The following is a 15,366-nucleotide window of genomic DNA, read 5'->3' as shown; positions in this document are numbered from 1 at the left end:
AAAGCTCCCTGACATCTACATTTATCACATTGCTTTAAACGAATCGTGAAATAAAAAAAATAAAAATAAAATAAAATGGTCTTTTCAGCTCTTCCAAATACTTTTCCTTCAACTTGGTTCAGTCTGTTTACTGACACGAACATTAAACTCTGTTTCAGCTGCATTGATTTTAAAGTTTAAAGGAAGAATTGTGAGTTTCAGAAACCTTTTTTTCCTTATTGCAAAAGTAGGGCGTTCAGCTACAGCAGTCTCTAAGCTAGAACTAATAAGTATATTCTAATTTTGGGACAAAAATATAAATGGTATGACGTACCTTCACCACCATTGCAGCATAGGTAACATCAGCTCGCCACGTATGTGGCTCAGACCAGCCAACCAATGGATCTGCTTCATCGTTATATATAGGAACTGAAACAAAGCGCGGGAAGAGCTCGTGGATTTCTCTAACGGTTTCAATTTCTTGCTCCAGAATTTGCAAAGAACTACCTGCTCCCTGCAAAGCACAAATCGGTCAGATATTTAAAATAAAGGTGAGTAGGAATTGGTAAAGTTGCATTGAAAGAGGCTCACAAAAAGAGTCATCAACAGTTACGACTTCACAAGTGCTAGGGAAATCGCTATCATACATGTAGTGTATCACTAAAAGAGCTGCACGATTATATATCATTGCACAAAGAAAAGTCAGAAAAAAATAGATGCAACGTTTGTCAAATTTCACAAAACGGAAAGGGATTGTAGATCAAATTAATCAACAACCGCAAACAATGTCACAAACAGCAAAAACGCGTTATTAACTATTTCAAGAAACGGAGGTCACAAGGAACTTTAGACTTGTTGCAATTCCTAAGATGAATTATAGCTGTTCCACCTGAGTGATTACAATTAAGCTACCAGTTTTGTTTTTAGGTCTAGCTTAAAGAGGAAAATGTTATACAAATAATTGGCTGGGTGGTGTATTTTGCACTTCCATTTGTATTGAAGTGGGGGCTATTTCAGGGGGAGGGGGGGAGCCAGCAAAATTAAAGCTAATTTAGGCGTACAAACTTGGGAGTCTCCTGCCTTAATCGGGTCTGTTGGCATGCATTAAATGTATTGTCCACATTACTAAAACTTACAGTGGGCTTTGGGGCAGCCCAGTGCAAACCAATGGTTGGCTTTCTAGTCAATCTCATTTGCTTGGTTCATATTCAATTATTTTACTTCCTCTTCTTGTGTTTATCTCTCCCCCTTAGGATGGCTGCTCTACCATCCTTTTGAACAGGCAACTTGTCTTGCTTCATTGCTAAATTCAGGGAAATATTTTTTTTCTTTCAGCACTCTATGCTAGTACATGCTTTTTATCTCTCTCCTTCATGTGCTGCTTCCTAAGTGAAATAACCCCAATGCTCTCCATGTTGCTTCTACATTCCCCTTCTGCTTATCTGTTGCTTCTCCTGCACAGCACCATGCACTGTCTGTGATGCTCTCCCCCTTCATCAGTCCCTCCTTCTTCAGTACAAAAGGTCTTTCTTATTTTTTATTCATTTTAACCCAATACTCCCACAGAATTTCTTCGATGCTGACCCCACAGCTACCACCACTTTTTAATTTGAAACCCCTCACTACTCTCCCATCTACTCACCCACCTCATTGTCTCCTTTTAAACAATATGTTTATATTTTGGAGGGCTCGTCAGCTGCAATTTGCTGCTGGTCTGTTTCATCATACAAAAATGTGCTTCTGGTCACTTCTAATGTTTTTATTATTGACCAAGATGGGAGTCTACTATCTTGGCATGGTGAATAAGCAGCAAAAACCAAAATACATCTCATGCATGCACATGCATGAGTGGTGACACTGGGGCTGCCGACTATCATGACACTTATGTACGAATGCACACGTATGCATTGTTGTCTTTTTTCCCTATCTCTGCTGATGCTGATAGTATCGGTAAAAAAGCACTGTCAAAGACAGAAGCTCTTGGTAAAGCCTAAAAACAGGACCTAGGGGATTTGCAACGCTTGTTTACTAAAAGTTATTTAATACATGTGGTCAGTGGTGGCAGCTGATGGGAGAAACAAAGGAAAAAGATTAAGCATGTGTTGGATCTTGCCCTTTTTGCAGGGTTATCCCCAAACTTTTTTGCCTTCTTCCTTCTATTTTTTCTGTCCTGTTTTTGTTGGCTTAAGGACTTTGGGCATTTTAACAATGCTGATCAGTGCTAAAGTGCACATGCTCTCTGTCTAAATTGTAATTGTGATTGGTTATCCATGAATGGCGTATTTGATTTACTAGTAAGTCCCTAGTAAAGTGCACTGCGTGTGCCAGGGGCTGGTTATCCATGATTGGCGTATTTGATTTACTAGTAAGTCCCTAGTAAAGTGCACTGCGTGTGCCATGGGCCTGTAAATCAAATGCTACTGGTGGGCCTGCTCCACTGATTATGCCACCCACATTAGTAGCCCTGCAACCACGTTTCAGGCCTGCCTCTTCAGTGTCTGTGAGAGCCGTTTGAAACTGTCATGTCGGCCTGGCAAGTGCACCCACTTGCCAGGCCCAAACCTTCCCTTTTTCTACATGTAAGGCATCCACAAGGTAGGGTGCAGTGTATGTGAAAGATAGGGCATATGTAGGTGTGATTTACATGTAACATCTTACAAGTGTAACATTCAATTGGGAAGAAATAGCGATTTGGAGTTTATGTTCCCTGAACTCAGAATTTAAATATACATCCTTCTGTGAAGTTAGTTTTTAAATTGTGTGTTTGAAAGTGGGCATTTTCTTGCCTTACCATTCTGTGCCTCTGCCTGCCTGTGGAATCCACATCTGGTTCAGGCTGACAGTTTGGCTGTGTGCACAGTCATACAAAAGGAGCTGAGGTGTGCCCTGCATATCCTGATGGCCCATCACCAGGCTAATGGGCCTTTCTGAGTTAGAGTGGTCGGAGGAGTTGTCACTGACATCTGAATAGGGCTGTGCCTCTCCCTGCAGAAAGCTGTCTACACCCCCCTAAAGTGCGTCTGGAGCTAGGTCAGGGCAAAGCAGGAACCTGTGCACTTCAAAATCTATCCTTTGAAGTATGCCTACTTCAAAGGCAGAAAGGGGTATAAGTATATGACCTGTGACCCCTCATTTTTATAACATGTTTAGATCAAGAGGAGATTCTGCCAAGAAGAAGAGCTGGAGAAGCTGTAGGAGGGGAGCTGCCAGTCTACTTGTTGCTGTGTTGGGCTGGCCAACTGTGTGCTGGTTCTGTCTTGGACAGTGAAAGGACTTGACTTTGCTTTTTTACCCTGCTTGTCAAAGTTCTCCAAGGGCTTGTGTGTGCTTGCCTCCTGTTAAGAAGTCTCAGGGCCATCAGACTTCATCTGCAGCCCCTGAACTCCTCTGCTGAAGGTTCTGACCTGCCAAGTGGTGCCAAATCTAGTTTTGAGACCTAGGAGGTGGTTTCTGCTGCAAGAAGAGAAGATAACCCACATACAGGTCTTCAGTGCCTGTTTTTTCCTACCGCAAACTTGCTGTGCAGTTGAAAAACCAATGCATCGCCGAGGTGTGGCCAGAGAATACATGCAGTGCCTGTTGTGTGTCTTCAAGATAGCCCCAGCCTAAGTCCCGAGCTCTGTGTCTCCAATGTCCGCGACACCTGCTCCGATTGAAGATTTGACGCATCACCAGCCCACGGCTGGGAGAATCGATGCAGTGCCTGTTTCGCTGCCTTCTCATCAACCCCAGCAAGCCCGCATTGTCAATGCATCGCACCTGTGCGCCAAGTCTTGATCGACATTTCCCAGCACTAAGGAACTGAGGCCACGTGTCCGAGATTCAACGCATCACCACCCCTTGCAGAAAGGGAATTGACGCAACACCTCCCCTGACAGCAAGGAACCGACACATCACCTCCACTGCACCGTACCAAGGAACTGACGCATCACCTCCTCTGGCAGTAAGGAATCGGCACATCCCCTCCCCTGAGAAAAGGGAACCTACAAATCGCTTTGTTTTCAGAGCCTCAAATCCCCTGCGCCTGTTTTCATCCTTGATTTTGATACAACCCAGGTGCTTTGCTCTAAAAAGTGACGCATCCATTGTTTTCTATGAACTGAACTCTTTTGAACCTTTTTAAAATTATACCTTTGCTTGTGTATGTTGGAGTTGTGTCATTTTGGTCTGGTTTTACTTAAGATTGGTTATTTTTAGGTCTCGCTGGCGTTGCAGCGCGAAGCGCTGCCACCAACGAGACTATTGTTGCCGTGTTTACTCCCAAGGGAGACAGACCTGGGCACGAGCCGATTCTGGTCTGGGCACGAGCCGATTCTGGTCTGTGAGCACGCTTCACAGTGGAACAGCTTGTGCGCGTTAATTCCAGTTGAGTGCTCGTCTCCGGAAGACGTGCTGCGCCGATTCTGGTCTGGGCACGAGCCGATTCTGGTCTGTGAACGCGCTTCACAGTGGAACAGCTTGTGCGCGTTAATTCCAGTTGAGTGCTCGTCTCTGGAAGACGTGCTGCGCATTAATTATAGTTGAGTGCTCCAGCAGCCTGGGGCGCCTGTCAACATGCTGTGCTAATGATTACTGTGGGGTCTCATGCTGTGATAATTCTCACTTTCTGTGTTGTGATCGGGAGCAGGCGTATTACTGGCGCCACCGCCATGCCTTCATTAGTCATAAAAGCTGCATGGCAAGCGATAATTAGGGCGGCATGTTTTAGGACATTTTTAGCAATTACTTTGTTTACTTAGTGCTATTAGTGATATCTTTCGTGCATCAAATGCTCTATTTAAACGTGCAGCATTGAACATTTTCAAAGAAGGCGAATCAGCGACATTCATTGGAGACACGACCTATTTGAAGACGCTTGTTTTACTGGGGTAAGTTCTGTGAACTGTTTAGTTTGTTTACTTTATTATAGTATAACTGGCAGGGTTGGATAAATTATGCGAGAAATGGAAAAATATGCAGGAGATGATGGTATGAGGCAAGTTTGGCAAATGTATAAGTATGCGTACACCATATAAAAGCAAGTTGCAAAATGTCCGGTGTTGGGCAGATGGGTTCACTGTGCTGTTGCGTCACCTGTAGGTGTGGTTATGAGTGCATGTGACTAGCTGGCGACATGTCCTTGTATTGTTACTTGCCTTTGCACTTGTTTTTTTTTGCATATATATATAGCACGAACTCGACCCGAAGTTTATTGGAGCGCTTTACACGAGCACCGTATTTACATTACACATTCAGGCACGGGGAGATTAAGTGATTTGCACAGAATCACAGGATGTTGATGCGACCTCGGGGCTCAAACTCTGGTTTCCAGCACCAAAGTCGGCAGTTTAGCCGACGGACCACATCCTCGCCCTTGCCCTGCTGATTTTCAGGGACGGCTGCTCTGTCTTCACAAGGGTCGGGCGAACTATGACTCCGCTGCCTGACCTGGAACAGATCTGTTAGGTGTTTGTATTTATTTTTTAGTTTTTTTTATTTAGCGCAGACTCAATCCGTAGGTATTGGAGCACTTTACATGTATACCACATCCATTATAGAAGGACACATTCATGTTTGGTAGGTACGTGGATATTAATTTATTCATAACCGGCGGAGCCAAGGCTGGTCTCTCTACCTCTGTGACTCCGGTTGCTGCTCGCGCCTCGTGTATAGCTGGTTTTCCTAGTTATCTGGCGAATACAAAAGCGGGCTTTGCTGTGTTTCTGTTTAAAGGCTACACATAAGGGGCTCAACTGATCGAATTGTAACCAGCTGTCCAACACAATAACGGCAGAAGGGCTCAGTGAGACGTACACTTGTAAGGGGCAGAGGTTACACTCCCGGCAAGTCTGCCTCAGCCTTCATTCTTCCGAGGTGGATCAATTGAATACCATTGATTGGGTAGTAGTTATATCTGTTAACCGAGCGTAGAAATGGAGCAAATTTAATACGGAGGGCTATTTGAAAAGTATAATTTTTTTCCAATGTGCCAGATGAATTTGTCTTTATGTTCTTGGGACTTATAAGAATCTTGTAGTGTGTACATCAGGCGGGTCATGTGTCTTTGGAAAACTAGCACCTTTTTGTGATATTGCAGTTGCATGATAGTTTCACATTATAATAGTGGGGGCTCGGATGTCAAACCTCCTTTCCGGGTATTGGTCCTTGCCAGCAGTCATCACCTACTGCCAAAGACCTGCTTTTTAAAATATATATCACCTGTCCACCTCTTTCCCCTTCCAGTACGCCCCTCACTAGTGCCCTCTCTCCCTTTCGTTTTCACCCTTCCAGCCTCTCTTACCCCGTTCTCTCTCGGTCCGCCATTTCTCTCGATGCCCCCATTTCTCTCTCCCTGTACCCCCCTTACTCTCCATCCCATTTTCCCGTGACCCATAGCTTTGGCTGCAGGTGAGTTGGCACAACTCCTGTGAGAGAAGTGTCTCTAGATTAGGTGGCACGTGCCCCTGCTGGGACCATGGTCAGGCGTTTGTCTGTTACACAGAAAACCACGTCTCCGTTAAACTGCAGTTTGAGAGTATTTTTGGTTATTGTGTTTATTTACTGTACCAAATGAATCATGGTGGAACCGGGAATCTTATGCCAGAGCATCCCAAGAATCCAAAAAGTAAAACTGAAAAAACACATTTTGGAGAAAAATCATGTGATGTTGCAGAAATCGCTTCATCTCTTAGTGGTGTTTAATGTAGGTTCATTTACAAACCCCAGCCATCATATAAGGTCTCTGGAATGCCTTAGACCTGGCAGAGTCTCTTGATGCCCATGAGCAACAGTAAAGAGCATGTTCACCGCTGAAGAGAGTGACCACTTCACCATTCATCCCTTTGTGCCTGCAAACAGAGCTGAATACTTCACCTTTCACCACTTTGCATTTGCAAACAGAGCTGACCACTTCACCAGCTGAACAACATTTGCACAAGCGTCGCTGACACCCCGTACTACCGATTTTTTTTATTGCATATGATGCCCCAATCACTTCAAGTACATTTGTTGTGATCGGTAGTCCCTGTCCCCTGCTATACATTCCATCGTAAATGTTTAGATCCTGTTTTTTGTATTTTTATTCATCCATTCACACTCTTTTACGTTAAAATAGCCATAGCTTTACTGTACAGTTGCTAGAATAGCTTATAATATGGTATAGTGTGTAATTGTTAAATAATCACTCCACTGCAAACAAAAACATTGATAAAAAACACTGCCATTTACAATGCCAGTCGCTCCAACTGCAACAAATGCGAAACCTATTGCATTGCAAATGCTTGTTCTAAACTGGTGTGGTGTCCATTTGTAGCGTTTTCTATGTGTTACTGTGTGTTTATGTACAAATGCTTTACACATTACCTCTGATATAAGCCTGACTTCTCGTGACAAGCTACGAAGGGGGTGAGCAGGAGTTATATCTGGTGTGTAACTACCTTACCCTGACTAGAATAAGGGTCCCTACTTGGACAGGGTGTAAGCCACTGCCAATTAAAGACCCCAATTTCTAACACCATGTTAGAATTCAGAAAGAATCCTTGCAAGCTGTATAAAAGGTTTAGAAGGATTTTCGTCTTTAGTTGCATTTGAAATGAATGCAACAAAATAATATTAATCTCTCGGCAACAAATCACATGTACTCAAGACTTATGAGTATTTGATTTTGATTGATTGATTAAATATTTGCTAATACTTCACTTTTATCATTAATCAGTCCTATATTTCTAGTTTCTTGCCCACAAACAGAAAGGTTGCTCAACCAATTGGTGCCATGTTGACACACATGAATGATACACAGCTCCAAGGAAACTTCCAGGGTCAATGTTGCGTGTGTCACGCAGGAAAAGCTTCTAAATGTAATGCTGTTGATAACAGAAAACTTTAGTAGAGTGTGTCTCTACAGCAAAACATTTTTAAGTGTTATGCATGTGCACTGAGGTTAGTTTTGCGCCAGTTCTAGTTTTAAAACAAAACTGACTTATTGGTGAAGAGTCCAAACAAAAACCCCCGACAAAACAAATAGGTTTGACTGTTAATAGTCCTTGGGGGCACAGTGTAATATACTGCAAGCCGAAAATGGTAATTTGAAGTAAGGAGCCAAGAGTCCTATGCAGTAGCACTGCAGAAGGCACTGTGCACCACTGAACATCAGTGATGTACTTAAGAGCATCCCGGATGATGTATCTACGGGGAGCACTGGGTGATGCTTCTTAGAGGAAAACGGGTGCTATGCATTATGGAACCACTGGATGCACATCACATTATGCCTAAGTATGGCCCATTACCCTTTAACCTATAGATTTGGTTTACTCTATCTCAAATATTGCTTAGTACCAAATATCCTAAAGTCTATTAAGATAATTCCATTACTTAACAATAATAGGAAGCAGATCCATTAGTCCTAAATAACTTTCGACAGGTATCCCATCTCCCTTTCCTTGCTAAAGGTCTGGAGAAACGTGTGACAAATCAAGTAGCAGTTATCAACGGTAAATCACCTACTTGATCCGGCTGCAGCACAGAGAGTGTTATATTACAAATTGCCAACTATGGTTCTGCATGCTAGACAAAGAAGAATTGTATCTTCTTATTCTTTTCGACTTGTGAGCGGCATTTTATATATCAACCATGCCGCTCTAGTAAAAACCATGGAACTGCATAATGGAAGTGTGTTGCAGTGCTGAGAAAGTTTTAATCTTATCTAACCCCAATGCAACAGGCAATCGCGAAATGCTCGACTTTCCCCCTAGATATGCTTTAACTTCTACATGGAGCCTATCTGCCCCAGCCCCCAAATCATTCAAATGTCTCTATCCACAGCTCCATTGAAGACGCTCAGTTTCAGCTTAGAGTTACCTCTACAGAGGAGATCGTCAAACTTACCAATTCCTTAAACATCCCAAAATCAAGGGTGTCTCAACACTCTCTCAAACTAAACTCTCTGAAAACGGAATTGAACCATATCTGCCTCACCTGCCCCTTTTCCAGAAACGCTAACATTGCTAAAGTGCTAAGATCTACTCTAGAAAATAAAATCTCACCATGAAGGTCCACATTAATACCCTGGCGAGAAGATGATACTACCAAATTTGGCCTCTTTGCATAATGAAGCATTTTATTTTTTGAGAAAACTTCGACTTGGTGGTATAAACCATAGTGCTCGCTACAATTAATTACAACAAATACCTGTTGAAAGCGGTGCTTAATTTATAGAAGAGTAACTGCCAGGGCCCAAAGTTTTGAACAGAAAATGGCCACATGTGTTGCTGAATGTCTGTGTGCTGAATCCCAAAGGCTGCGTCGTCTTGATTCCACCTCATGCTTCTTTAATCCAGTACCAGGCACTCCCTGACCCTTTTTAGGTCTCGCGTAGGGTTGCAGAGCAACGCGCTGCTCGCTTTGCGAGGCATGCTGTATTAGAGTATATTTTAGAAGTGGGGTGGAAACTGTAATGATGTGCCTGGGTGTATACCAGCTGCAAGGATCACGCAGACGCTGTTTCGTGGTGCACTGTGTTTATTTGTATGCTCGCGGGAGCGCCGGAGCGGAGCTCTTTCTACCTTGAATTCGGCGCTCTAATGCGCCGCCGGACGTCCGGTTGCAAATGCTAGACCGCTACACCACATCTCCCCCTTTATAACAACACAAAACCTAACAACCCCTTGGAACATATACAGTCTTACTTGTCCATGCTGAACTCCCCGAACCTCCGGGGCAGTATGATTCTCCTTCCTCGCCGTGTCCACTTACTGCCTTCCCCAACTTTCGGAGTGGTGACAACGCCTCCTGGGCTGGGTGCCCCTTCACTGCTCTCCAGTCCTGCTTCTTCCCACTCATCTCTCTCAGTCCCCTCTTGGGTGTCTGCCTCCTGACCACTCCTTTCCTCACTGATTCCGTTTCCTGTTCCTGCCTGGGGACTTCTTTCTTCTCCTCGCTGGGGACTCTCCCGTTCTGCCACTGGGCTCCTCCTTACGCTGGGTGTTCCTGGGTGGTTTGACACCTCCTTTGTCTTCCTCCCATCCGTAGGCATGCATCTCGCCATGTGGTCTTGCGACCATATCTTCCTATCACTGAGAAGGGCTGATCTTGAAAACGGTTCCATCACTTGGAAAGGGGGGGTGAACTTACTGTCTCCTTTCTTCCTCTGGATAGGTAGTTTGACTCTTACCCATTCCCCCTTCTCCAGTGCGACCTCTTTAGAGTTGTGCTTCCTATAGTAGTGTTCCGTGTACACTGTCTGTGCTTTCTCCAGATTCTTGCGCACTACCGCTGGGGACCAATGGCTTTGGACCGTAAGGCGTTTCCAAGCCACGTTGTCCTTCGTGAAGGGCTCTCTTCCTCTCAACACTCGGAACGGACTGTGCCCCGTTGTAGTGGGCGTTATCCGATAGGCCCACATCAGCCGCTTCAGCTCCTTTTCCCAGTTGCTTCCTAGGCTGATCGCTGCTTGTACCGACCCCATTATCACCCGGTTGAATCTTTCCGCCGCTCCATTCCCGGCGGGATGGTATATCGGGGTGTGCCGAACTGTGATGCCGTTCCTGTCCATGAAGGTTTCCCACTTGCTAGATGTAAATTGCGGGCCATTGTCACTCAGGATCCCTTTGGGGATTCCTTCCCTTATGAAGACCTCCGTCAGGAATTCTAGGATTGTCTCTGTTTCCGCGTTGTCCGCTACGTGGACTTCCGGCCACTTGGAGTAGCGATCTACAACCACTGTGATGTATTTCTGGATGTCATTTGTGTCCGTTATGGGTCCCAGGACGTCAATGAAAATCTCTTCCCATGGGTTTTCCGGACATTCATATCGGCCCAGGGGCGGCCTTAACACTTTCTGAGTCTTGTCCGCGTTGCTACACTGCTCACATTCTCTTACGTGGCGTTCCACTGCCATGTCCATCCCCGGCCACCAGTAGTCCTCCTTAGCCCTCCATTTAGTCTTCACTATACCCAGATGGCCCTCATGTGTGATGGCTACAATGCGTTGCCTCAACGAGGACGGAGGGACCACTTTGTTGCCGCTTAGCAGGAACCATGGCTTGTCTCCTATGGACAGTTCTTCCCTTACTTCCAATACTGTTTCAACTCTTCCTCCAGCAATCTCTTATCTGGCCATCCGTTCGTTACGTACGCTTTTATGGCGCTCAATTTCTCGTCCTTTCCGTATTCCATCTCCCATTCTTGGGCACTTATTGCTCTTTCATGATCACCAGTGAATGCTACCGCATAGTCTTCCCATCCGCCTTCGTCCTGGACTTCCGAGACTTCCTTGGATGCTGCTCTACTCAGGAAGTCCGCCACTTTGTTCTTGTGCCCTGGTAGGTACTCTACATCGTAGACGTAGTCCAGTAACCTGAGCGTCATCTTCGCAATTCGTGGAGTGGCATGCTCATGCCCGCATGACGTGAGGACCTTCACCAACGGCTTGTGGTCTGTGCGTAGCAGGAACCTTCCGCCCCACAGGAATTGCCGGAATCTCTCCATCGCCCACACTGCGGCCAGCATTTCCTTTTCAATGACACTGAATTTACTCTCATTCGGGGCTAGCGCTCGGGACGCGAAACTAATCGTGGCTATCGCCCCATCTGAGGTCCTTTGCGTTAGCACCGCCCCTAGTCCTCGGTCGCTGGCGTCCGTGGTTAACATGGTTGGACCGTTTGGGTCGAATCCGTGAATGGGCACTGCCTCGCTGATGTGTCTTTTCACCTCCTCGAATTCTTGTTGATGCTCCTCCGTCCATTGGAACATGGATTTGTCTTTGAGGAGCGACCTCAATTGATGGGTCTTGGAAGCGAAGTGTGGTACAAACTTGCTATAAAACTGCGCCATCCCCAGGAAGGTTCGGACATCTTCTTTGTTCGTTTGGGTGTGGGCTTCCTTAATTGCTGCGACGTTGGACGCTTTGGGTTCTATGCCATGCCGACTTATCTCGTGCCCTAAGTACGTGACTGTGTTCAGTCCGAACTTGCATTTGTCCCATTGGGCCGTGAGTCTGTTCTGCCTCAGCACCGTCAAGACCTCCGCTAGTTTCTTGTTGTGATCCGCTCTGGAGGTTCCCATCACCAAGATGTCGTCCTGGAAGTATTGGATACCTGTTTTCTTATGGAACAACCTGTGCATCAACTTTTGAAAGACTGCTGCCGCCGAGGCAAGTCCAAACGGCATCCTCAGGAACTTGTAGCACCCGAACGGCATAATGAACGACGTCAGGTGGTTGCATGATCGGTGTAGGGCGATCTGGTGGTAGGCGGACGTCAAGTCTATAGTGGAGAACCACTGCGCCCCTTGGGTTTTTGCTAACATTTCGTTGATCCTCGGAAGTGGGAACTTGTCCACCACGATGTTCTTGTTCAGTTCCCTTAGATCGACACATAGCCTCACCTTCCCATTGGGTTTCTGCGCTACCACTAAGGGGGCCAACCACTCCGCGTTGTCGATCGCTTCTATCACGCCGTTGTCTTCCAACCTCTGTGGCTCTTCTTGTACTGCAGCCCTTGTTCGGAATGGAATGTTGCGCACTTTGTGGGACACCGGTTGAGCTCCCGCTCTGAGTTGGATCTTATGCGTAAACTTCGCCATGCGGCCAATGGAGTCTTTGAACACCTTCCTTCCATCGTTGGGCGTCATGATCCGGTCCGTCTTCGGTCATGAGGACTTGCATGTGCCCTCCTGGGTTCAGCTTCATTCCTAAAGCTCCCTGGTCTCTCCAGCCCAATACCGATGGTCCCTTCTCTGCCACATACAGTTTTCCATCACATGTTCGGCCCCTGAACTCGAAGGACAGCGGACAATATCCCACCATGGGTATGGGCTCACCCGTGAACGTCACCGGATGAATGTCGGTGGGTCTCAAGTGATACGCCGTGCTTGTTGCGAAATCTTCCTCCCATATCCTCCGTTGTATGATCGTGTAGGGCGATCCTGAGTCCGCTACCATGGTGACTCTTATGCCGCCTATCGTCATTTCGCACTTTGGTTTCTTGTCCGCTGAGCTCTCTATTCCCAGTACTTGTTCCTCCACTATCAGGATCTCATCGTCCTCTTCTTTGTCCTCTTCTTCGTCTTCTTCGCGTGCCCCTTGTGCTACGTACTTCACCTCTTGCCTCGAGGTCTTCCTTCTGCACACCTTTTCATAGTGGCCTATGAGTCCACAATAAGCGCATTTGGCGCCAAATGCCGGGCATCCCTTGTCGCTGGCGGTGTGGGTGCCGCTGCCACACCTGTAGCAGGCCGTCTTGCTCCACTGCCTTTGCCCTTGTGGTCTTGTCGTTCTGGCATTGAACTTTTTATAGTTCCGTGTCCCTTGCTGCCATGCCGGTTGTTTGCTGTCTGGGGTTTTCCGGTCTTCCACCTTGCATACCGCTTGCTCTGGGTGGCTTTCGCGTTTGGCCGCTTCCGCGCACCTCCTGGTCAGTTCTGCTTTCTTTACTAAGGCCACGACGGTCTTCAACGGTGCGTCGCCGTTCGTCCACAGCTTTTCTTGGATTGCGGTATTCACCGTGTGCATGATGATTTGATCCCTTATTAGGTCTTCTTGTAGGGTACCAAACTTACACGTTAAGGCCAGTTTCTGTAAGGCTGCCACGTATTCATCGACCGATTCCCCTTTATTTTGTTTCCTATGGTAGAAGTTGTACCGATCTATTGCTGTGCATACCACCGGGCGGTAGTGGGCGTCCAGGTCTTCTATCGCGTGTTGGAACATGTCATCGCCTGCAGCTGTTCTATCTTCCTTCACCAGGTCTTGGTACACTCTCTGCCCTGTTGGGCCCAGATGATGGAGGAGAATTTTCTTCTGCCGCGAGCTCGTGAACGGGGTTTCGCCCTCTTCTTCCAGGGCTGCGAGGTAGTTTAAGAAATACCTTTTCCAGTCCTCCCACCGCATTTCGGGCTCCCCTGTTTTAGCCAAGAAGGGCACTGGATTTGTCAATGAGAATGTCTGAGAGGTCATCTTCTCCCTGCCGCGGGCGCGCCTTTCTCTCTGTGTGGAATTGTCCGGTGTCCCCTCTTCTTGGACGTCTCTGCCCCTCTCGTCCTCCTCTTGGCTGGATTCCCCATTCGCCGCGGGACTGCCACTGACCTCCTCCAGGATGCTGGCCACTACCCTGCCTGGTGGTCACAGCACGTACCTTCTTCCCCCTCCCGGGGCGTGGTAACTTGCTACGGGCCCTTCCCGCCGGTTGCAGAAGCCTGGTGCGCCTGGCACGCAAATTTCCTCACTCGTGGCAGTTGGCGCCTTCCCCGCTTCTCTGCCGCGCTCCCGCGGTCGTGCCCTTGGTGATCTCAGCTGGGTATCCCGCTCATACCGTGGCTTGGGTCCAAAGTGCGTGTGTGACACCCCTTCACCACCTCGTCGCCATTGTAATGATGTGCCTAGGTGTATACCAGCTGCAAGGATCACGCAGACGCTGTTTCGTGGTGCACTGTGTTTATTTGTATACTCGCGGGAGCGCCGGAGCGGAGCTCTTTCTACCTTGAATTCGGCGCTCTAATGCGCCGGGAAATGGCCGCCGCCGGACGTCCGGTGACGTCACGCGGCGCGCGTTGCAAACGCTAGACCGCTACACCACAGAAACCCCGCCTCATTTTTCATTGGCTGGCGTCATCATCTATGGAAAACGCTGACTTCCGATTGATAATGAGGCTTCTTAGTCCCTCCTTGTTACCGCTCTGTCTCCTTTTAGGACTGCCCATCAGGACTGGATCTTTTACATGCGCGTTGTACTGTCTCCTTCAATTAGTCCCCCTCCCTCGAGTCATGTCTTCACCAGGCTCCGATGCTCCGGATTGGGCCTCGGCCCCTCCCCCTCTCCAGTGTCAACATTGCACAGATACCGAGCCGAGTCTCCAGGGGGAGCGAAGGCGGCCATCTGGTGCATATCACTGTCTGGCAAATGAGGAAGAAGTGACGTGAAATGAGATGCAGGGCGCATGGAGATGTGGATGGCGGGCACTGGAGTGCTTGAGCCTCTGCTGAGGCGCAATGAGTTTAGCTCGGTGACTTTGGCTCACTTTAACCGGAGTACAGAGGAGGGAGGGGGCACCCAGAGACACCGATGCTTGCTTCTTGCCCTCTCCTGTCATGTGCCACTGCCCTCTGCACACCGAGGTGAAGAGTAGATGGTGAGGCAGAGAGACCATCACACACGTGTGCTAAGAAGGGATGTGTGTGTATTCCTCATCTTATGAAAAGGGACATTCCTGAATCATGCAGTATTGAGACCATTATATGACAGAGATTGACATATAAAGGCGAAGTACATCAGTGTCGGGAGAATGTGCTAGGTCATTACTGATTCAATGGAAAGGTTACGTATCTGTATTGCGTGCAGCACTCGTGTGGGGATTAGGGGGGTTTTTGTAACTGGGATTAACAGGTTAGCGTGTCATGGGTGCATGAGAATTGTC

The 15,366-nt window shown here is 47.2% G+C and overlaps 1 protein-coding gene across 1 annotated transcript in view; it reads right to left on the bottom strand.

Annotated features, from left to right (window-relative positions):
* The window catches only part of IDUA (alpha-L-iduronidase), a 1,533,398-nt gene that overhangs the window by 686,189 nt on the left and 831,843 nt on the right, over window positions 1-15,366 (bottom strand). The window contains exon 7 of the mRNA XM_085640933.1: window positions 314-493. Coding sequence (XP_085497059.1) covers window positions 314-493 — 180 coding nt within the window. The remainder of the gene's footprint in view (window positions 1-313; window positions 494-15,366) is intronic.

Source organism: Triturus cristatus, chromosome 2_2 (assembly GCF_964204655.1).
Source record: "Triturus cristatus chromosome 2_2, aTriCri1.1, whole genome shotgun sequence".
Taxonomy (NCBI): Eukaryota; Metazoa; Chordata; class Amphibia; order Caudata; family Salamandridae; genus Triturus; species Triturus cristatus.
This window is presented reverse-complemented; position numbering and strand designations above follow the sequence as displayed.